Source organism: Leptonotus elevatus, chromosome 17, assembly GCF_054856555.1.
Source record: "Leptonotus elevatus isolate MCC_2025b chromosome 17, RoL_Lele_1.0, whole genome shotgun sequence".
In the NCBI taxonomy this organism is placed as follows: domain Eukaryota; kingdom Metazoa; phylum Chordata; class Actinopteri; order Syngnathiformes; family Syngnathidae; genus Leptonotus; species Leptonotus elevatus.
Window position 1 is genome coordinate 6,069,259 of NC_141255.1, and position 24,907 is coordinate 6,094,165.

Below are 24,907 nucleotides of genomic sequence, written 5' to 3' on the forward strand. Positions count from 1 at the left end.
AAACAACTCATTTACTGAGGAGATGTGACCGTCCGTCCCCATCAATTGCCAAAAGATGGTCACTGATTCTCTTCCTGTTTATCTATATTGTTTAATTGCTATATTGTGATGTTATCATTTTACTCTGCAATTCCCAGCACAAGTGTGTGTGTGTGAGTGAGTGTGTGTGTGTGTGTCCGTAAACAATAGAGTTGATTAGGCGTTGCGTGGCGGTGACAGCGCTGAGCGGAGATGATTAATGACGCTCCGTTTAATGTGATTAGTGCATTAATACCTCCTGTGATGGCTGAGACTGGCTAACGCTGCGAAAGGTCAGCACGCGCGCACACGCCATAACACATGCGCGCGCGCGCGCCTCGGCAACGGATCCCCCAGCAGGTCAGACGACATTGTTCCCGGTTTGTTTGCTTTTGCGTCACACGCCATACGTACTTCCGGTCTCTGATGGAACTCTATATATCTGTGGTTGCTATTTTGTAGATGTGCATCAAAATCACAATGACAACCTGCATTATAGCTTGATATTGTTGGAAATCATTTCCTTGATTTCTGCGTGTTCAAATAAATTCAAAGTGGAAATCTGTGAACAAGTTTGCCAGCTTTATTTCAGATTCTGAAAGTCACCTGTAGTACTGCTCAATCATCGCAGCTCACCCACAGATGTGCTCTTTACAAAGTTCATGCGTGCATTTATACATATGGTTCCCTCCCCCTCATTGACCATTCGGCCCTTTCTCAGCATGTGATATTTCCTGTCACCCCAATTCTACACACCCCCTCTCTTATCTCTTCCTTACGGATGTGGGCCACACTGGGCCCCCCTCTTGATCTTGTCCTGTCAGCAGAGTGAGATACAATCTGGCCAACTCCTATTGAGTTCTTCCAGTCCTTAACAAACATGAGGTATACAATTGGCTTCCTAGATAAACTATTGACCTCGGGAGAGCTGGCTCCAGAGATTCCTGCATACCTGCTGTGTGGATTCTGACACCTCACTTCCTTAGGGGGAAAACAGACCACATTCTACCACAGTTATATTCATCTAACTAAAATCAAAAACACTTTGAAGAATATATATGTAAAACAGAAAACAATATTAATAATTGTAACAATATATATTTTTTATAGAAAAAAATGTTTGAAACAAGTCAAATTCCTTGAGATCGTTAATCTCATTGTTGTTACCCGCTTGATATTATTGTCGTGTTATGCGGCCTATTAAGGACTTTGTGTTGCTTTCTGACCCTAAAGGCAATTAAATTGTGAGCGTGTATCATTAATATGTTGTCCTCATACGCTATTAATCGCCGTTGACAGCTCATGATTGATCTTCTCATCATTTTCGCCCTCCAACACCCCACAGTAGAGCAGGAAAAAGGGTGCCTTCTCACTGGTGCCCTCTTGTGGTCCAGTGTAGTACTTCTCGCATGTGTTTTCATTAGCAACTTGTCTTTGTGTGGCTCCCGGTGTCCGTGATTGTGCCGATAAAGATGCGAGAATTACGCACTCCTCCCCCCCCGGCCTTCCATCGCGGTCGTTAGGACGACAGAAGCGCAGGGAGGGATGGTGGCCGATAAGACCGGCGGCAGGTTTCACCTTCCGAGTGTTTTATTGAGCTCACCTTGACGGTAGGCCTCGCGGGGTCCCGGCTCGACCTTGGCGGGCGAACGCGGGCCAATAACTCACGGTGGCGCAGCAACAAGGTTCTCGGGACGCCATCATTTCCACGCTGCTTCCTATTGACCGCTTCGGAGTCGTGGCGAAAAGTTTGGGCACTCATGAGGTCGTTTTCTACTGAAGTTACCACTCTTTTTTTTTATTAATTAACAGTAATAAGCGACGACAAATTAGAATTGTGTTTAGTTTTAATCGATTATAGCAGCACAGTTAGCCGTTACTGTGACATGCTAGCTAAGCAAGCTAACCAAGCATGTTTTGCCGTTTCATTTTCGCAGGCACAGTTGGACAGTTAGTCGACCACGAACAAAAGTTACGAGTGTCCACTCCTTTTTGTACACTTCGAGGTGAAGTTTGCAGTGTTAAAACTGGCTCACAAGATTGAACAACAATAAATAAATAAAAACGACAATAAAATAGTGATATAACAAGCCTTGTTTGCGATGTGTTTAGCATGACTTTTTCCTTATGGAGTGTTACTTTTACACTAAAATATTATTGTTTTGAAATTATTTTATAATAAAAACAAAAAATTCCAGAGGTGTATGTGTCGCCATATTTTTAGCAAACTCCTGAGGCACAAGTTAACAGGTCACACTTTACTGCATCGCATCAATCCGTTCGTCCTCTCCGTTTTCCTTCAATGGCGTCTGTGTTCCACCCCCTCCCTTTCCTGCCTTATCGCAGCCGGCTGGGTCTGACGTCGTCCACGCACACCACACACACAAACGCGCTTAATTAATACATCGATTTAAATGGTGATGGCTGTGTGCTGAAGTGATATCCACCCTTCTAGTTAAAAGTCTCTTTTTATTGCTTTATCAATGTTGGAATGAATATGATTTAACTGCTCGTTACACACGCACGTCTGCCGGCTTATTAATTATAACGCTAATTAACCTAGCACTAATCATTTGGCCTCAGAGCGTGTATGCGTGTGTGTGTGCGTGTGTATAAATATGTTAATTTGATTGGCAGATATGATGGATTATAGCGGCATACGATAACGACAGTGAAACTTCTCTTCAAAGCGCCCGCTTCCAGTCTGTAATTCTGCCTGGCATTCGGATCAATAAAGTTTTTTCCCATGCCACATCCCGCGTCCTCGTTGAGTTTGACGGGAGTTGGCGGCGGCGATTGGGCCCGCCGTGTTTTTTGTTTGGTTGAAAGCACTCGGACTCAGTCGTCTCATGTTGGCTTTGGTAATAGTTTTAAAACTCTTCAAACGAACATTCCCGTCAACCAATCGGCCAGATCCGATTTAATCAATGGTGGGAAAAGTATTCAAACTGCGTATTTACTGTAAGTAATCAATACTTGTTTAAAGAAAGGTAAAAGTCAAAGTACAGAGCCAGCTTGACTCTTGACTCGAGATACAAGCAGTTGTAGCTAATGCTAACACACAATGCAAAATGCCATTGACGAGCTAACGATGAGCATCAACAAGCAGGCGTATACTCTTTATCCTCTGCGAAGAACCACAAATGTGATTGCGGTTTACTGAGCCACTTAGTTGTCAGTTGAAAAATGCTCAAGAAGACCTTAAAAAAAAATACACGATTACACCCATCCTCTTTAAAGCAGGACTGCCTGAGCGCGCTCGGTGGACCCATGTGACCCTCCCCAAGTACTGGTTGGCCATCGCTGTTGACAGCAGGCTGCCACTAGGGGGCTGTCATTGTGATGGATGGCGCTGATTAGACGTTAATAATGAAATAAACATGACACAATATCCTCTAAAGCTCCTTAACCATGGGCTGCTTTGGAGACGGTGCGTCGCTTGTCTCATACTGGAAACAGTGCGGCTAATGGTCGCTGTAATTTGGAATGTGGTGGCGAACCCAACTTTTGGGAAGTGCAAATTTAGCTGGCCTTTAACCTTAAGGAATCAAAGAAAGTATCTGCTATAAACGGAAAGCAGGACACTCCGGTAACCGACAGCAACCGTCATCAATCAGTGTGCAAGACATGGCTGCTGGCAAAGGCATCATGAATAGAAAAGTCGTGTTTTTCATTTAGGCGAACCAAAGTGAGCTAAGTTGACGTAAAGGACAAATTCAGACGACGACTGGTCGAAAGCTCCGCGAGTTTTCGTTGACATCATCCCATCCCTCCATCTTTCCCGGTGTAACGTCGGCGGCGCGCTCTTCCTCCGCGCTTCCTATCAAGTCTGTTCTTTCTGGATGAGCAGCTTTTATGTGGCGTGTGATAAAGAAGGGGAGCGGGGGATGAAGGGCAGAGCGGGAAGGAGAGGTGGAGGACGGACGGAGGGATGGAAGGAAGCACCGGGAGGTTTGTGATGGAATTTGTGTTGGATGCTTTTGACGATCAAAGTTTGTTTCCCACGGCCGGAAGGTTCTGGAAAGAGAAGGAAAAAAAGCGTCTTTGTTGCAACTTATTTTAAGAACAGGAAGTAGAAGACGCAGCTTTGGGACTGAGGGTACCTTTGGAATCAGATCCTAGCCACAGAACCACAAACTGCATGTTTTAGTATTTTGTATGTGGATTAGTTCAAATTTGATGGGTGGGACGTAAAATGTCCTCCAATGCTGGAATGACCCATATAAGGGATTTTATATAATGGACCTAAAAAAAAAAAAGTCAACAAACAATATTTACATAGCGATTGGGGCGTAGGCAGTTAGTGCATCCGTTAGCATTTAGCATTCAACTAGCCCTGGTTTCTCGCCACGGACCCCGACTGCCATTACAGAACTCCCGCGGATCATCATAAATTTGCTGACATGCACACACACTAATGAAAGCTACAACGTGTGTGAGTGAGAGACGGACGGTCGGACTTAAAGCTCACATAAAAAAATAAAATAAAATTGCAAAGGCCTCTAGTGATGTTCAGACCGCTGTGTGTGACACGAGCTCGACATCCTTTCCAACCTCATCCTCCCCTGGGACCAAGAGCAATTTCTGTGACAGGTTTTCCCACTTTGCTCCTTTTGCTGCTCTTGTCACCTCTCGTCGCGATGAGATACTTTCCTCGCGACTTGGCCGGGGCATCGCTGTCTCTCGCCGCCGCTTGATGTTGTCCAAAGCGTGCGCTTCATCTTCCGCGAGGTAACAGCGCCCTCCTTTTTTTTCTCCCCCCATTCAGTCGCAGCGTCTCGGTGTAATGGGATTACACGGGATTACAAAAAGCAGCCGGTCTGTAATCCACACCACTCAATCCCATTTACGGACGAGTAATTCCTCCTCGCTGCTGCTTTTAATCTTCTTTCACTCCTACCATCTCCTGGTGTCGATTAGTTTGCTTTCAACCCCCACCCTCAAACATCCAACCTTCAGCAAGTCAAAGGTCAACGTGAGCGGCGCTGCGCGCCCACATGCATTAGGGACGGATGTAAAGAGCCTGTTCATTAACAACACAGCAAAAGTATCAAATACGGCAGGAACGTGATTTGCTAGCGCCTGTTATTTTTTATTGTCAAAAACATAAAAAATGAGAAGTAAGCCACACAATGTACTTCAATGCTAACACATAATAGACACACAAATAGCATCTACGTAGCAGCAATATTAAATTATTATAGGCATATATTCTTTATCCTCTGCAAATAAATTACTGCATTTTACAGTGTCGCTTAGTTGTGAAATTCTTCTTCTTCTTTTTATGAATTTCTGCAATACACTGCCCCTGGTGGCAAATTAAATTCATAAACCCACTAGGGGCCGACCCATGAATAGTGAATATCTGCATAATAAATAATACTCATTGAAATGCGTTTAATAATAATAATAATAAATGTTACTAATAAACAAAACAAACAATGCGAGGTTGGCTGGCTCCACTTCCCCCCAAAAAAGAAGATCTTGTGAATTCGCGGGTGGCTAACCGCGAGTATGCAGGGGTCCACTGTACAAACTTTCTTCCCGAGCATCTGGCTCACAAGTCCAACCCTCTCCCCTCCTGACCAATCGCAGCGGCTGTCCTGCACGGCGACGTCTCTGATGGGCCTAGCCGCATGTCGCTCTCGTGGCAGGGGCGGAGCCAAGTTTGTGCGTCTGCTTCCAAGCGAGTGGTTTGTACTCGCAGAGCGGACGTGTAGGGCACAAGTGCGCGACGGTGCAACGCGAGACCCGCGACGACTTCAACGAGAGGACAAACCAAAATAGAACACGAGACTACGGGAAAGTGTCCGGGCCCCCTTCACTTCCAGCATGTCGCTACCCGGCTCCCCCTCACTCCTCCCGGCGAGCTCGGGCGCCCCAACTCCGGCCACGCTTTACCGCTCGCCTCCGGAGACGGTCCACACTTCAGCGGCTCCCAGCGGAACCTCCAGCCCGGCTCACATCAACTCCCACCCGCACTCGCTGTCCCCGCGGCTCAGCGGCGGCACCGTGCTCGGCGGCTTCCTTCCCGGCTTGGGTAACGGCGCCGCCGCCCCGCTGGTGTCCGGGCTCGGCGGGCTCGGCGGACTAGGCTCGCTGGGCTCGTCCGCCTTGAGCTCCTCCGGGCAGGGGCCGTGCGGCGAGTGCAAGCTGGTGGAACTGCACGGCGTCAAGGTGGCCAGTTTCGGCGTTCACGGCCAGGAGCTCATCTGCCTGCCGCAGGTGTTCGACCTCTTCCTGAAGCACCTGGTGGGCGGCCTGCACACGGTCTACACCAAACTCAAGAGGCTGGACATCACGCCGGTGGTGTGCACCGTGGAGCAGGTGCGCGTGCTGCGGGGGCTCGGCGCCATTCAGCCCGGGGTCAACCGCTGCAAGCTCATCTCCAGGAAGGACTTTGAGGTCCTGTACCAGGACTGCACCAGCGCCAGGTTAGTTCGCAATGTAGAATATTTCAAAACAACTTCCTCAACTAAACTTCAAGAACTCAATTGTGTGGATTTATTCCAATGTATCTCCTTTCGCCGTTCAGTTGGAAATATGTACAATTATCCATTTGTTCTTCACGTCCACCACAATCACAGCGGTACATGTCAGAGGTAATAATGAATCATGCGAATGCACATGCAACAACACAGCTGGAGGGCCATTGTTGCTGAACACACACTCCCCCTACCCTTTTAAATCATATTGACATTCCTCCAGTGACCCCCCCCCTCCTATCCATCCACCCCCCCCCTCTCTTCAAATCATGAGCTGGGAAAGGAAAAAAAAAAGAAAAAAAGATGAACTCCCACTGGGCTTCATCTTCTCAGCCACTGAGCGTGCATCTGCGCCTGGCAGTCAACACAGTGCAGGTGCACCTCCTCAACCAAACTTTGACAAAACTGGGGGGGAAATAATGGAGTCAGTCAGAAGACAATTGGAGCTTATTTTGTTAAATCATTTGAAAAAGCGGGACAAAAACGTCCTCTTTTCCCCTTTAAGCAGGAAGAAGCTGTGTGTGTGTGTGTGTGTGTGGGGGGGGGGGTGTTTGTGTGTGTGTGCATGTGTGAATGGATAGTGAGTGACAGGAGAGGGCTTACTGATGTCGAAGTGTTATTCTGGGCTCTTCTTATCACGACAGGCTGTTAGAGACAACACACACACACATTCAGAAGATGAAGCAACACGGTCACACACGGTTAAAGATTTTTTTTTATGCATAGTTGCCGCTAATGTCGTTTCAAAGTAGATTATTTGATGACGTCATTGATATTTTTTGCAGCGTAAATGGATAACTTGTATATTTTGCAAGTGACCGAGTTGTGATTTTGGTTAAATATTTCCACGCAGTTGTTGATGGAACTGCTATTGTCGACCACAAGTTAGCTATTTTATTTCCACAATTTCAGACCCAGGTATGAGGTTGTTTTTGTGGACAGTTAGCGTTTTAAAAAAAATGGATACTTGACTCATTGAGCCATTTTCAGCAGTAAAAAGTTAATAATTTGTTAATGTCCAGTAATAATTTGATAACTAAAATGTTTTTTATGTGAAATTAATACACACATTAATAATAACCCTAACCCTAACACATTTTTTTACCCACTTGCTGTCGACTGAAGATGACATCACCTGTGCTGAGGGAAGTAGGTAACGACCAATCATGGCTCACCTGTTTTCTGGGTTTGGTCAGCAAACTGAGCCATGATTGGTCGTTACCCGTTTCCTGAGCACAGGTGATGTCATCTTCAGTCGACCACTGCTGAAAATGGCTCAATGAGTCAAGTAGTCCTTTAACATTTAAGAGGTGACATCTTGCGAGAGCGCTACCCATCACGCCGACAAATTCAAGATAACGATAATATATATATATTTTTTGTTAAAATGAATAAATTTGCCAATTCACAAATAGTTTTTGTGAACCTTGCTACTAGCATGGCTAACATCAGTTCGTCTCTATTACGACGTAGTGAAGAAAAGCATTTTCGGAGTATTTTTACTGTTGTGCTCCATTTTGATTTTATCTATGTAAAATATGCTGTGCATTTAAAATCATTCAAAATATTAGTTTTTTTATAGCTAATATTGCTAATATGGTTTAGCCACAATGTTTTTGCTGAAACTTATACCATCAGAATCTGCTACTGAGGCGGATTACTAGCTAGCTAGCGAGCTAGCATGGCTAACCTCAGTTTGTTTGTTTTGTTTGGAGAAAAAGAGTCGCCGTTGCTACTAATTTTCTGTGAACTACTTTTAAGGTTGTACTACATTTAGATTTTATTTTGAAAAGTACGACTGTTTATTTTCTTTTTTATGTTAACTAATTTACATACAGTAACACTTATAATGGGGGAAAAAGTGATTTAGCCCAACATTTCAAAATAACCCATTTTAGAGCATTGATCTCTCACTTTGAACCAGTTTTAGATCAGCTGGCAGTTTTTCATTCTTTTCCGAGGAGCATTAAGTTGCTTTAATGGAGCAGAGTGGATCGTAACGCACACCTCAGCCAGAAGGCAACGCGACTGCCCGGGTGTGCACACGCAGTATGTGCGAGTGTGTCTAGTACAAAGCGACCTATCAGTTTGCATGCGTCGTTCGCCAGCAGAGCAGAGGTGCCCCCGTGCGACGGCTTTTACACGAGATCGCGAACGCGAGCGATGGCTCCGACGCGACGACCACGCTTCCCGTTTGTGGCGTTTAACAGCGATGTCGGTTTCTGTCTGGGAATTCTTGCGAGGTGCTCTCTCTTTCTTTCTCTCTTTTGACTCTGTATTGTCGATGGGCGGGGGAGTGAGGGATCATAAGTAGAGAGGTGGAGATCAAAGTAAGAAATCCGACCCGCTGCACCGTAGAAAATAACTTGATCCACCCTGCTTTTGTGTGTGAGTGTGTGCGCGCATGTGTGTGTTTTGACTTTTTGAGTAGGCCGCTAACTAAATGGCTACATGTTTTATAGTCTTGGTCCGAAGATGACATTTCGGATGCGCGGATCGGAGTTCAAACGCATTATATTGCAGACATTCAAAAAGGCTGCAGTAATATTGAGTTTTTTCGCATAAATAATGTATGCTTGTTGTAACTATTCTTATATTGTCTGTCACTATCGGATATTTTTAAAATCGATTATTCTATCGATTACTCGACTAATTGTATTCATTTTAATTTTGCTTTAAAGTGCATTACAAAAGCGTTTTTTCCCCTGATTACGTTTATTAACCAGTCAATTGGCGGTTAATTCGTACTTCGTATTGTATAGTGATAAATTAAAAAAAAGGGCGGGGTGGGGGCGGGGTTTGATTTTGTTTGATTTTTTCAACTATGTTACCGGTTTGGTCATTGTTTTCCAAAGTAAAAACAAATGTTGCAAATGTCTTATTTTGATTAAACACAGAATATAATCAGTTTTCTTCATGAAGGACTACAGAAATCATTGACCAATCACTGATGATATGCTGAAATCAGAGGATTTGGACAAATTTAAATTAAAAAATGGCTCCAAACAATTACTCAATTATTAAATTAGTTGTCAACTAATTTGATAACTGATTACTTGTCTGTCTACATTTGTTGCTGATCATTTGTGTCCAAATAGCCATTGCGCCGTTGCTAGTTTTGTTAGCATTGCGGTAAGCCGTTTGGTTAAATACATTATTTTTTTATTTTTTGTTTAGTTCTTCTCAATCTGCTATTCATATTAATGTACATACAGAGCGTGTTCAATAGAAAAAAGTTATTTATCCAAACGGATCAATTTTAGAGCTGTAATTGCGATACTGCAGCAGTGTTATAATATAGCTATGGATTTTTCATTATAGTTTTTAGTTTTTACTTTAGATTTTTTAAAGTCAGTTCGTTTTTTTAGAGTGTATCGTTTTAATTTATTTTTTATCAAAAATGCTTCATTTTTATCAGTTTTAATGTTAGTTTTATTTCTATATGGTGTGTTTGTCGAATGCAAGTAAAAAAAAAAGAAACTTATATAATACCATACTTGCATTTCAGCAATTTCACTGACTTTTTTCCTCCTTCAATATTTTAGAAAATAATATATACTGTATGTTTTTTCATCCTAATATCAATTTCAATGGGTGTCAATTCTACGCAGATTTTTGCTATTCGCGGGCCAGCACAGTCCCTATCCCACACTATTTGCAACTGGAAAGTAAACATTCACAGCCAACCGCATTAATGTGTACGTTCATAACAATGCCAGACCAAACAGTTCACCAAATCCTATCCAATCAGAGTACGCCTACAATGAGATGCATTCCAAGCCTCTAGGCGGCAGTAGTCAGCCAAATACTGCTCGTCTTGACGTCACTTTACCATACGTCACACAAGCACGGACTGACCGCCGATCTGTATATATGCGGATCAGTGCTGTCAGCGCACACGACTTTTTAATTATTTTTTTATTTTTTTATAATACTTGTAAACAGTCAGAGTACACCATTAACAGAGCATAGAGGAAAACAAAGAGGATAAAATACAAAATCTTAAAAAGCTTCACTTGTCTTTTTTTAACAACTTTTTTTCCCCACTCACTCCCCACACATTTAGGGAAGCAAATTCACTTCTTATTTTTTTTAACAACTTGAGGTATGTGATTGAGTAACGTGTGTAAAGGACGACGTAAAACTTCCGTTTACTGACGAACGCACGCGCCCGCAAATATTCACTTTGGTTTTTAGAAACCTTTTTTTTTTTTAATGAAATGTATGGATGACAGGCAAGCCGCAGAAAAACATCTCCCGTCTGCAAAAAATAAATAAAAACAACAACCTGGCTACATGACCCCATGACGCAATAGAAAGGCGACTGTTTTGGTGTTAAAATTTTAGCACACTGCTTTGGCAGCACCACTAAAAAAAATGGCCGAAAGGATGGGATTGAAGGTGATGGAGGCAGAGGAGCAGGGAGCGGGATGTTGTCGTCGCCAACAAGATTATTATTGGATGCCCGCGAACACGCACACACGCATACACGCGCACTTTGGTGCACTTAGCAGATTGCTTTGGAAATGGCATTAGGGAGTGTCACAATGGCTTTTCCTCTCGTCCGCCAGGTAATCTCTCCATCCCTTCTCCTCTTTTCACAAACTTCCTGTTTGTTTCCTCCTTTGACGGGCTTCCTGTTTCCTCCTTTTCGTCCAACTTCCTGTTCGATCCCCAAACGCTGCTTTTATCCGCCTCCTTCATCGGCGCCTCCGCCCCTGCACACCTTTCAAAAACCAACATCCGCACAAGCGACAGATTCAGTGTGCGGGCGTGTCCGAAAGACAAGTTGTTATTAATGAAAACATGGAAAAGATGTCACCCGACTTCAGACGAGCAAGCGCACGTCAGTCCAAGTGTTGCTGCGGAATAATTGCAGCCGAAATCAATTAAATATTATTGCGTGTGCGTGCGTGTGTGTGTGTGTCCTCACTTGCAGACAGCGTGTCATTAACATAAACTTTAATTAGCATGTGGACACATGACAGAGGTGTGTGTGTGTGTGTGTGTGTGTTCTGACAAACTTTATTCCTCTTTTTTTTGTTTCCCAACTTAGTGTAGATTTGGTTATTATTTATCATTTGTGTGTGCGTGCCCATCAACAACCCCCACCAGACAGCGTGTTATTGATGAAAACGTATAATAATCCATTTAAAAATATGTCATCATGATTAGAATAATAACAGTGGTTAAACTCATCATTTGTGTGTGTGTGTGTGTGTGTTAAATGTGACGGTCCAGCCCCCTTCATTTATTTCTGCAGTTTCTTTTGTTTTCCCCACCAAGACGGTGGGCGACAACATGAAGACAAATGTGCTGTGGTGGTCTTGATGAAGACACACGTTTATTACCTGAGTGTGCGTGTGTGGTTGTGATAGCTTGTCACGGAATCATCACGCTCACTATAATTTTCTCCTCACAGTGAACAATGTGGCCTCGTCTTTTCAGTTTGTAACTTCCTGCTTTTTACCTCGTGTGTGTGTGTGTGTTTGTGTGTGCGCGCTCTTTAATCCTCCATCTTTGACTTATTGGTGTCACCCATAAATCAGCGCGACGGGCAGCAGGGCGGGCAAAAGACGGTTGAAAATGCCATCAATGTCCAGACTCTATTTTTCAATATTTTCCTATTAACTGATTTCTGTTTGTGTCGTATCAACAAACAACCTCCTCAACTTTTTACATCCTGATAGGTTTGGATTCGTGCCTGATTTGATTCTGATAGAGATTGTATTAAAAGTTTGATGTCATCGATCTGTCATAGTGAAAAATGAATTGAAACTAAAGTTCATTTGATGACTAAAAAAAGAATGTAAATCCATGTACCAAGAATCATTTTGATTTGCAATAAAAATACATCATCGCACTCTTTAATTGCAGCTAATTCAATTACCTGCCAAAAACAAAAGTCTTTTTGTGTGATTCTCAGTGAGAGCTGTAAATCTGACATGCTAAGCTAACGCAAGTCACTGAAGCAAGGTTAAAAACTAAAATTCAAAAAACAAAACTAAAAACTAAAATGATTTTTAAGAAACAAAAACTAACTGAAACGACATTTTATGTTTTACAAAACTAACTAAAATTATAGCAAAAATGTCCTTCATTTTAGTCTTTGGTAATACATTTAATGCATGAGCCTGTGGGGATGATTTTAAAAGGGATTTATTTAGATATTAACCTGAATAAGGACGTTTGAAAGTGTGCCACACAGAAGTGACGTCATCTAGCAGCAGCCAATAGAAAAGCACCTTCAGATGACGTCGCTCCCGTGGTGTTTGTTAAATATTGCGTAAAGGTAATACCCATTTTAAAAATCTTTTTTAAAAAACTAATACTAAAACTAAACTAAAACTAAGCATTTATTAAATAACTAAAACTAATAAAGTAAATAAAAAAATCTCAAATGAACATTCTAAAACTATAATAACCCTGCACTGAAGCCAAGTTAGTCTTCAGAACAAATGCTAAACGTTCAGTTAAGCTCCGCTAAAATAAAAAGGCGAAACGCTAAAGCTAGGCTAAAATAATCGCCGTAAAGCTAATTTGCGGCCTCATTAATCATTTATTTGCTATCTGCCCGTAACTGAAATGTAAATAGCCTGTTTAACCTCCACTTACACGTGTGTGTATTTGCGTGCGTGTGCAAGTGGCACTGTGTGAAGGAGTGTGTGTGTGTGTGTGTGTGTATGTGAGGGGGTGTTGGGGGCGGGTCGCTTTCAAGTTACAAAAGAAGTTAATTAAAAATGAAAAAGGAGAGCGGCGGGCGGAGGAGGAGGAGGACGGCTGGAGTGGACGGAAGCAGCCGGGGGTGGACGGAGGGCAAAGGGAAGGGCGGGAGGGAGCGTTTTTTTTTTTATTGAAAACGGGTGGACAAACAGAGCGTAATTGGCTGGGGCCGCGGGGGCTAAAGGGGGGGGGGCTTCAAAGAGCCGAGCGCCGCGGCGAGCAAATGAAGAAAGAGTGCGAAGATGAGGCGGGAGGGCCAAAAAAAAAAACTAAAGTGTCGACTCGGACAAAGTGAAGATCAGCACCTCAAAGAGGTAAAGTTTGTCATTAAAGAAAAACTTTATTTGATACCACACACACACAAACAAAACAAACAACAACTTTATTTGCAACCACAAAGACGCCAAATAGGCTTTGGAATTGGGCAACCGTCAGAACTGAGGCCGCACCTGAGCTTAATCGCCGTTAGCATGTAGCGCGCATGCTGGCAAGATGGAGGTTTTTGCCCGCTCGCCGTCTGATTGAATGGAAGCCGAAAGGTTGCGACCTCTTTCTAAACAGTGCGCGGTTCTCAGCATTAATCAAATAACACAGACACGCACACACACCACTAGTGCTGACCTTCACACACCCGCTTGCACGCACATTGAACACGCATCTGCTTAAAAAGAGAGAGAGAAAAAAAGTGTTCGCTTGTGTGTGTGTGTGTGTGTGTGTGTGAGACCTGCCCAAACATTAAATAGTCAGCCAGGTGGACCTATAGAGGATTACACATACACTACCAAATCGAATGCATTGTGTATTTTGCTTAGCGTGTGCGTATGTGTGTGTGTGTGTGCGGTCGTAATAGTGACATCTGCACCGTTGGCTAAACAGCTTGCAAATATGCTGATAAAAACAATGCCGGCAGCCAAATTTACAACTCCTATAAAAGACACGCGCATAAACACACACACACGCACACTTACACTCAGAGGACGTATTATTGGGAGATTTACGGTGTGTATGTGTGTGTGTGTGTGTTTGGCTTTATTGCGGTTTACAAGACAGCAAGAGCGTCTATGTAAGCAAGCCCGTGTGTGTGTGCGTGCGCGCGCGCGTTTTGTCTCGAAAACGGCACCCACTGTGGATTTCGTTTCTCAATATCAAACTTGAGCGTTGCTGCTCGCTGTAGCTATTGTCACGGCAATAATTGCGGCCGGGGGTCTGTGCGGAACGCCGTGAATAATTGACAGCCCCTTTTTAGAATGTTTAGAATTGTTGGGGCGAGTGGGTGGGGGTGCGAGAGTTTCGGAAAGTTCTGCAGCTCGGTGTAAATATGTGGCCTAACGTGGACATAACGTTTGTTGACGTAGGCCATATTTGCCTCTGTGAACCTTTTTTTTTTCTTCCCACTGTGGAGTACATTTAGACTTAGTTTGGCACTTTTGCGAGGACCGTGTGACGTGCACGGCCAGTGATACGGTCTAAAAACGACAACTTGGATTTGTGTCATGGAATCATGGAGTGTCCAAAGTGAAGGCAAGAATGTGAATCCCTCTCAGGTCTCATGTTGCCGCCTCCTCCTCCCCCATCCCTCCATCCTCCTCCACCTCCTCCCTGTGCTTGGAATTAGACAATGAAAACAATGACATTGGTGTCTGTTTCTTTTTGGTTTAAAAAAAAAAAAAAAAAACTCCCCCCACTTGGCGGTGACCTGGTGGCGCTCTCTCGCTCACTTTTCCCGCCGTGTCATTTTCACTCATCCATTTTTCTTCTTCCGTCTTTCTGTGTGGTTTCATGCTCCAGCAGCTCCATTGTCCACCCGGGGAAGCTCATATTCACGTTTTTTTTCTTCAGTCAGTGCTATCTGAATACAAAAACAAAAGTAAAACTGTTCAGTAGTTGACTTAAATAAGAGCCCTGCGGAACGCCAGTGTCAGATATCACTGCCGAATTTGCTGTTGCTCACGCATTTTTTCACATCCTCCTTTTTGAAGTGATTCCAAGGACAAGAGTAAAGCTCCTCTTTACAAAAGGTGACTTGAACAAGAGCCCTGCGGAACGCCAGTGTCAGATATCACTGCCGCATTTGCTGTTGCTCACGCGTTTTTTCCCATCCTCCCTTTTGAAGTGATTCCAAGGACAAGAGTAAAGCTCCTCTTTACACAAGGTGACTTGAACAAGAGCCCTGCGGAACGCCAGTGTCAAATATAGCCTAATGTGCTGTTTCTCATGCTTTTGTTCACATCCTCCTTGTTGAAGTGATTCCAATTGTGGACCCAAATCTCCTAAATAGAGCGCCGTCTATTTCCTGGAGGCTCCCACGAGACGGGCTTATTTTCTTTGCTCGCAGTTCCACAGGGTCAAACCAAATGCGATCTGCTTGGCTTTGAACCCAGAAGAGCACGTGGGAGAAACGTGACGGCATCGTCGCGACTCTCTAACCTGGTTTGGGTCGCTCAGAAAGTTTGTGGGGAAAGAGTCCGCGTTTGGAGCATTTGTGGACTGAATGTCTTCCTCCTGGTGGTTGCTCATTAATCAATCCCTCCCACCACTTTTCTTTCTCTCCTTCAACCATTCAGCTCGCCCGTCACACATCTTTGTCTTCCTCTCTTCTCCGCCAGATGATTCATTCCTTCTCCGAGCGTCTTTCTTTAGTTTTCGCCCTCGTCTTTGAGTTATTCCACTCTTCTTTCCTTCCCTTTATGTGCGCACTGTTGTTGTTTGCATTCCTTAGGGATTGGACAAATCTCAGCCATGTTTGTAGCTTTTTTAACCCCCTCGCCCCCCCCCCCCCTTTGCGCACGGGTATGTAAAGAGAGATGGAATGTGTGTCCCTGCGATTATCGGCGTTTGTTTTTGCGCGCTTGGACATCGGCGCGTGCGTGTCGAACATGAGAAAGTTTGTGTTTGGATTCGCACGCACGCACGCACGCACGCATGCAGAGCAGCGTTTCCTGCCGCGGTGGATAAAAACGGCAAGATGATTTGTGCTGTTTGCCGTTGCCTTGCGCTTTGTTTGGATTTGACCTCTGCTACATGCTAACAGCTAAGGAGCTCGCGCCACTACTTATTTTCATGCAATTGTCTCTTTTTCTTGTGTGCATTCTATTTTTTTCGTCCAATCAGATTTCACACACACGTGTTAGCTAGCGCTAGCCCATGCACCTCCGACTATGTGACTCGCCACTGAAGGCGCAGCGATCAAATTCACAGCCCCCCCCCCAGTCTCAACCAAATACTTCAGACTGTCAGTCAGCTGTAATTAACACGGGAGACACGCTGACTCCATTAAAGCGACCGGACGTTGACTCAGCAGCCTCGGAGTTGGGTCCGAGTGGCTGCGCCCGGAAAGGCAAACGATCACGTGGGCCACCCCGAGCGCGCTGGCTACTTAACGCTCGAGCCAAGGTCGTGTAGCGGCACGCTGCCGCGTCATGGAGGAAGTGACAGCACATCTCGACGGTCGTCTTCCTGGTTTTTCAGCTCGCCGCGCGATCCTTTAATGCGGAACGACACGTCTGCTGGTGCGGGAACGCCGTGCCACTTGACGTGATGTACGTTTGTCTTTTGGAGCGGAACGTTCCACTCGCCACTTCCCCTTCCGGGACCTTCCGCTGGCTTACGGGTGGTCACCAGAGGCTAGAGCGCCCGCTGCTGGAAGCTAGTTGATTAGCTTAATGGATTTGTAGCATCTTGTGATGTAGATACGCTACTTTTCCTGGCTTTTGTTGTTTATTTTAGCCATGCGTAGCTTGAGAAACGTCCATTTGTCTGTTCATTTGCCAGACGTGTTAGTTTAACACTGTAAAACTTTACAACTCTGGCTAGTTTTATGACTTCACTTTGTACTGAGTTTGATCCGTGTGTGTGTGTGTGTGCGTGCGTGTGTGTATCATACTAAGTTGAATGCGTGTCTATGTGCTTATCTTAAGTTTGGAATGTGTGTGTGTGTGTTCTGTTAAATGACCAAGTTATTCCCCCACTCCCCAAAAATGATGCGAGTGTTTAATTTAGTAATAATATATTCTGGGAGATGTGATGTGTGTTCGTGAAAGCACTGTGAGAGAGACATCTGTGTGTGCGTGTGCGTGTGCGTGTGTGTGTGTGTGTGTGTGTCCACTGTGACCCAGTGTAAACTAATATTGATTCAGCTGTTGGTGTTATACACGAGTCATAAAACTGGACTTATTGTAGGATCCAGGCTTTACCTTCTCAGTCCGTGCGTGTGGACAGAGAGCACATGTTAAAAGACACACACACACACACACCCTCACACACACCCTCCAATTTGGGTAGTCGTCCTGAAGTTGACGGCACAATAATTTGACTTTTCATCTCGCGTTGCGCCCTCCTCTGATTCTTCTCGTCCTTTGTTCCCGCCTTTCTCCCTCGTTCCCTTCTCCTTATCCAAATAGAGGACACAGACAATCCAATAAAGCGCACCCCCCCCCCCCCCCCACACACACACACACACTTGTCTCCCAACAGCTGTGGTGTGTGCGCGTGCACGCATGTGTGTGAAGCACCGACTCAGCAGAAAAGAAGGATGACACCCTCTGAGTCGGACAGGAATGTCATAGGGTGGGGGGTGGGGGGTTCATGGGGGTGAAGCCATAAAGGAAAACTCTTGGAATGACACGTGGTTGAATAGATTTTTTTCGGTATCCAATTACAGCGATTTATTTTCCGCTTTACATTTGTCAAAAATAGGCTTTTTTTTTCCCTCCAACCTCTGCGGATGCTGACACATTGTTCACGTACGACCGTTATGTCGCTCGACATGAAGTTTACCTTTCATTTAAAGCCAATCCCACGCCTTCATCCCCACCTGGCTTGGCTGACAAGCCGACTGAGAGATAAAAGATGGCGGCACCGAGGAGTGAAGGAGGACTTAAGTGATGGCAAGAGGAGGAACACGGAGGGATGAAAGATGACAGGCGACGGGCGGGCGAGCGAGGCATAGACTCATGGGAGGGAAGATGGAGAGAGAGAGATGAAAGATGTGTGAGGGGGGGGGGTGTTCGGGGAAGAGATGACAGGGCGATGAGGAAGAAGAGGAGGAGGAGGAAGAGGAGAGAGGTGAGCGTCCTTGCACTGTCAGGGGCGATCGATGGCACATCATTTACATTACACTGACTTAACGGCCAGGGGAGGAGGGGGGAGGACAGGTGAGAGGGGGTGCGAGGGGCTGAAAATTAACTACAGTGAACCCCCATTTATCGCGGGTGGACCCTGACAGAGAGAGAGAGCATAGAAACATTTTTATATCGTTTTACATTGACCAATGATGTAAACTCGTTAAAACACACTTTTAAAACCATTGTAAATATATTTGAACGGCAAAAATTGCTAGCATAAAATGCATAGTCCAGTAAGTGTAAAACTTGAGATTTCATTCCAAGCTACTAGCTTGATGCTAACATAAAATGCGAAAACGACAAACGGAAACTAGCATCGATTTTCTGGTTTAGTTTGCAGTGTGCATGTCATTCTCGCTAGTTTTCCAACTTGGTGTGTGTGTGCTACTTGAGCTACGTACTGAGGGCAGCAATTCAGGTGGCCAATTGGAACGCATCCTCCAGTCACATGATTTCAAGAGGGCAGCCACTGTTGAAATAGTTAGCGTCGGTGACGCACGATTAGCCAGAATGTGTTTCTGGGGTGCTTTACGTGATGGACCCACTGATCTGTATATATTACTGGGTAGCAGATAGGCCTGCCTAAGACTTTGAAGCCGCGTGGCCGCCATATTGCTCCTCCCAAGAAACGTTTTCTCAGTACTTAGTATAAACAGCATGATTTATGTTTTACATTTGTTAAACATAAACAAGAGGACTTCGGACATTTTACTACTTGCCTTAAATACATGTCTAAATTATATGCTGAAAGATGTTTACAGGAGGAAACTTGTATATATTTTTTATTATTATTAAAGAATTATACCTGTAATTCAACAAAAAATGCCTCTGCCTAATCTAAAATTTAGGTTTAAGGAACTGAGCGATAAAAGAAAAAGGGGGTGTTCAAAGCAGCACTTGCTAAAAAATTGTCACCCCCCCCCCCAAAAAAAAAACAACCACCCACCCCCGCCCTATAGTGAGAGCCTACGAGCTGTAAATGTCCTCTCTGTACGTGTACGAATAGTTTATATACAGTAGTCTGCTCGCGAGATGGGAGGGGTAAGATGGCCGCCCTGTGGCTTCAACGGCTTGCATGGGCGTGGATGGGTTATCGGCTATCCAGTAATATACACAGATTAGTGGATGGACCACTCCGGAAGTGGTCCTCTTTTGTCTTTCAAAATAAGAGCATAAGACAGGAAGTTATAAATGTTGCTAACCTCATTTGGAACTGGGCTCATTTGGTCATTATTGTTTATCTTATGTAAGGGTGAACAATTAATCAAATTTAAATCGACTTTGTAATGTGATAGAATGCAATTTTCATATCGTAAAGGCTCCATTTGGGGCATTTCCCCTCTGAAAATGACAGTATTATCGGCTGTGACCTCCCGCCGCCATATGTGCCCTTCCTTCTCAACATAAAAACTTCCCGTTGTTCCACTTTGTTTTGGGGAACTTCAAAAGGCGTGTTGGGTGTCGGGGTGGGGTCTGTTGTAATTTTGCCTCCTAAATGCTAACATGTGAGAGCATTGTGCGCGTGTGTGCGCGCGTGCGTCTTTGCCAACATGCTGAGGAAGTAAGCTAATGACGCTTGAAGCCAGCGCACACATTCACTCACACACGTTTGTACAGACATGCAGACACACGTTAGCCCATCGACCTGTATAACTTGTCTCGTCAGCAATTGTGCGAGTGTGTGAGTGTGTGTGTGTGTGTGTGAGGTGTTTAATATTTAATGGGTTCTAGTTAAATATGCAAGAGTGTTTTTGCCTCCTGTCCCGAAGCACACCTGTTCCTCGATAAGAAAGGGTGGATAGATGGATAGATCTTCTGGGAAGGGCAGGAAGTGAGGCGTATCATCAGTCAATTCAACTTCCTGTTTCTTCGTCTTTCTTCTAAGGTGCTATTCGCCCTCCCCACCCCCCTCCTCAAATTATTTGCGCTCTACTTCTCTTAGCGATCAATACTTGTTATCGGCCGCCTCGGCCGTCTGTCTTCCTTCCCCATTTATGCGGACAATGAAGTCATTCATCTGTCCAATCAAAGAAGCAGAAGCTCGGAGGAAAGTAAACATCCATCTCTCTTACGGTGCGAGGGTCCATGATTATGATGTGGGGGATATTTTTGTTGTCGACTGTAATGTGATGAAAGTCCAGTCCAAGTCAATCAATCGGATAAAAATGGATTTTTTGCTTTGCGAAACAACACTTGGCATTTCCATCCTCACGTTTATTCACTTGTATGTGTGACTTTGAATGTGTGTGGTTTTAAAAGGCGTCGGCCTGTTTTTTTCTTTTGATGGCCGATGAATTAAAAACGGTTATTTTTGCTTCGGCGGGCGCTTTTCTCTTTTGTCTACTCTGAGTCGGTGGCTGTTGACTCCCTGCAGCATTGGCCCGCCCACAGCACCATCTGATTGGTTGCTCGTGCAGTGCTAACAGCCAATAAGCAGCAAAAGCTCGGCTCTTCTGTAGACGCTCACGTGCAGAAAAAAATCGACTGCAGACGGGCCACCGGGCAGTTAAAAAGGTAACTTAAAATTTCTACTATTTGTATTAAGTAAAGTTGCCCCTGCTAGCTGACAATGCGTTAGCTCGCCATTTAGCGTCTATTTGGGAGTTTGGGAGCAGGCTAATAATTAGCCCTTGAGCTAACTGCTAGCTCGCGCATTAACGGCTATTTGGGAATTAGCGTGCGGGCTAAGTTAGCCCTTGAGCTAGCCGCTAGATTCCGAATTAACTATTATTTGGGAGTAATGTGCTGGCGAACAGTTAGCCCGCGAGCTAACCGTTAGCTTGCAAATTAGCGGCTAGTTGGGAGTTAGCGTGCGCGTTAACAGTTAGTCCGCAAGTTTTTATTACTAAAAATTTTAACACCAACTTTTTATTTTTTTTGCAAATTAATAATCGGCCTCCTTGACTATAGTCTGATAAAAAGCGTATCGGTCTATCTTATATGAATAGCACTTATTGACTCTTGAATTGAGGAGGAATGAGGAAGAGCCCCAGACAGGAAATGGACAGATGAGCTGGACAGACGGCGGGACGCGAGGAAGACGAAAGATGCTCGCTAAAGAGGGGCGACCTCTCACTCGGCCCAACATATTGACCGTACCCGCCTTTGATAAACTGCACTGCTGTCTGCGCGCGCGCACGTGTGTGACCTCTGCTCGTCTCCCGCTAAATCAATCCGTCAAACGGGTGAGCCAATCCGTGCCTATTCACCGCCATGCCCGTGTGTGCGTGTATGTGTGTGTGTGTGTGCGCGCGCGCGCGACCGACCCTGACCGGCCATCAGAGCCGATGACGAAGTATTGATCACGGCTCCGTCGCCATAGTAACGGCCATTTGGGAGGACAGGAGACGGTGGGAAGACTTACTTCAAGGTGGCTCGTCAGACCGCAGTGTGTGCGCGTGCGCGTGCGCGCGCCTCAAGACAAAAAAAGAAAGAAAGAAAGAAAGCGGTGTCGCCGCGCGTCCTGAGTGCGACTGTTTGCCGACTGCAGTCAGTTTGCCGGCCCCTATGGCAAGGAGGACAAATGTCTATTTAAGGCTTTGGCTACAATCAAGGTTAACAAATGAATGTAGGTCAGTGTGTGTGTGTGTGCGTGTGTGTGTGACCTGCTCTTTGTGTGGAAGAGCGAGTGGACCATTGACAAGGATTAATACCCGACATATGGCAACCCGACGGGACACACACAGAACAAAGAACTGTAATGAGAAGACGATATCATGTGTCTTTGGTACACACACACACACACACACACGCGCGCGAGCATGTGCTCATGGAGTAGCATGACGTAGAGAGGTGAATCCGAGTTCAGATGAAAAGTAAAGGTTCATGTGGTCACCTCCTTCATGCTGCGTTGCTTCACTCTCACGACGTGCGTTTGCCAAAACGGTGCCACATCTTTTCACACCCTCGACCGCGCTCCTCCCGGCGGGGCCCTTCCTCCGAGGAGTCACGTGACGACGGAGATGTTTTGCAGAGATGCATCTTGGTGCTCTGGCTGATTTTTTATTTATTTATTTATTTTTTTGGTTCCTCGCTAGGTGTAAATGACTTTGCGGGGCCATCTGTTACAGCGAGTTGCCCCGCCGCGAGCTGGCCTGCTTGGGTTTTATGTTTAGTTGTCAGCTGAGCGCGTCGCGGCCGTGTTTGAGCGCGTGTAGCCGCTTTCCTTTCACAATAAAGTGCGGCCAAGGTCAAGAGGTGACAGGTTCAGTGGTGGTTGAAATGAAGGGGAAGTGCTGTTAAAACTGTTCCACCCCCACTCCAGAAAAAAAAATAATAACAAAGAAAATAATAATAATAATAATAATAAACTAAGGCCTAAGATACTAAGATGAGTATTTTTTAGGGAGGCGGAGTGGAATGTTTGGATGTCATTATTTTTGCCTTATGTTGTAATGTGTTAAAAAAAAAAACTGCAAAAATTGGGCCAAGTTTTGCCGATTTTTATAATGGCTGATTAAATTGGCCAGCCAATTCATCACTCAGAGCCTATCAACGCAGAATTTTTGTTTTAAGCTGTTGCCGATTCCAATATTTGGTAGAATGGTTCCGAAACCCGATGAATCGGCTGATTAGCCGAAAAAGTATATAATGGATAAAATAACTTTTTGTTCCTTTTTATGTTTTAACGACATCTGTTTTACATGACTTTGTATTTGAGCATTCGTTTAACTTTACAACAGGGAGACGAATGATTTATTTATATTTATATATTTTTTGAAAGAGAGTGCGTTTGAATGCCATCGTTTGTCTTATGTCGATCAAATTGAAACGGTCGATTAATCATTCAGGCCCTCCGATTTGGATTTTGTTAGGGGCTGAGGCGCGGATTCCAGTATTTGGCAAGACAAAAAAACTAATAACTCATTAATCAGCTGATATAAATAAATACAATAATGCTTTAACGATAACTGTACAATACTTCTTTTTTTTTTTTGGCGGGTGTTATGTTGTAATGCTATTGTGTTGAAAGAAAATGACGCACGATTTTGGGGTATTTTAAAAGTGCTAATATTAAATTGGTCAGTCGACTAATCGGCGAGGCCTTAGTTGACTTGGTGAACGCTTAAGACTGCAAGTCAAAGTGTTTAGTAAGTTAACAACTGTAATTGAAGTAGATAAATAAACTGTCCATCACATTCATGGTTCATTTGCATTTACAGTATTTGAGCCTAACGTAAGAGACTAAAACATTCATGTATAAGAAATATGTGATTGTTTTAATTGCTTCTGTTTGTTAAATAATACACGGAAAAAATATCACAATCGCAATTGCGTTCTTTTTCAAAAATGGATCACCATGTATATTTCTGCAATGAATGATGCCGATTTGTCCTCTCCTTGTCTTCCCGCCCGCAGCTCTCGTCCGGGTCGTCCTCCCAAGCGCTGTTCTTCCGGCGCCGGCATCCAGGACAGCCCGAGGCTGCTTCACCCGGGCCTCCCCGGCCTGCTGTCCCCCAACCTGCTGTCTCACACCGGTCAGAATCTCTCCCTTCCATTCTCTTGCCTCTCTTTATAGCACCGAGGAGGAGGACGACATGACTAAAGGGGGACGGGGGGGGGGGGGGGGGGTTCGACCAGATGTGTGGAGTAACAAGCAAGTGGCTGGAGAGATGGAAGGGATTAAAGAGGGGGTAAGAGGAGATGGAAGAAGGGAAGAGAAAGACCTGACAGAGAGAGAGATAGGAGGTGAACGAGTGCAGGCGGCATGCTGGTGTGATGAATGACTCGTCTCCTGGGTCCCACTCCTCCATCTGTCCATCTCCCCCTCCCTCTTCTACATCCTCGCCTCCTCTCTTCTTCCACCTTCCAACTTCCTCGGAGTTCTCCGACGCGCCTCCTCCTCCTCCCCGCTGCAGGATTAATAAAACATGCTTGTGTTTAGTGACATATGGACACGGCTCACTGTGGCATACTAATGACACACGCACGCACTCGCGCGCGCGCGCGCGTCAGGTATGTGTGTGTACAGAAGTGCGAGTGTTTGGCGAACATTAGCGGATCCCAGAGAAAACATTTGCTCACTTATGATCGCTCATTAGTACACACGCACAGTTGGCAGCCATCACGCGTCAACCTCGCCCGCCCGGCCCTCGCGTCCATGGAGACGCCCGGTTGCCGGGGGAGACGAGCTGTTGTTTACGACCTCGCGGGCTCAGCGGCGACGGCGGGGGGGGGATAGGGCGCGCGGGAGGCGTCGGCCAATCACAGATGGACATTTATCACACGGCTGGAAAACGGCGATCGCAAAGAGGCAGTTTGGGGCGGGAGGCCGCAGGAGAGAGTTTTGATTATGAAGTCAACCTTCGACACCCGATAAACACATGGGTAGCCTGTAGCCCTGTTCTAAAAATAGCTGAGAGCGATGGGACATTGTGATTTCCAAGAAGTGTGACCATTTGAAAATGTTTCCGCCGCGGCGATGGTCAGCTTAAGTGTGTGCGTGCTAACCTTTCAGGGCACTCTTTGTGCCACTCATTTGAATTGTTAATTCAACGCGCGCGCGCGCTCTAAACCGCTCAATGCTCGGCCTTGTCTCGTCGACAAGCGCACATCACT

At 45.1% G+C, this 24,907-nt stretch overlaps 1 protein-coding gene across 1 annotated transcript in view; it reads left to right on the forward strand.

Annotated features, from left to right (window-relative positions):
* The first annotated feature begins 5,732 nt into the window (after positions 1–5,732).
* The window catches only part of LOC147159474 (dachshund homolog 2-like), a 32,553-nt gene continuing 13,378 nt past the window's right edge, over positions 5,733–24,907 (forward strand). The window contains exons 1-2 of the mRNA XM_086059371.1: positions 5,733–6,452; positions 23,708–23,826. Coding sequence (XP_085915497.1) covers positions 5,851–6,452; positions 23,708–23,826 — 721 coding nt within the window. The 5' untranslated portion in view covers positions 5,733–5,850. The remainder of the gene's footprint in view (positions 6,453–23,707; positions 23,827–24,907) is intronic.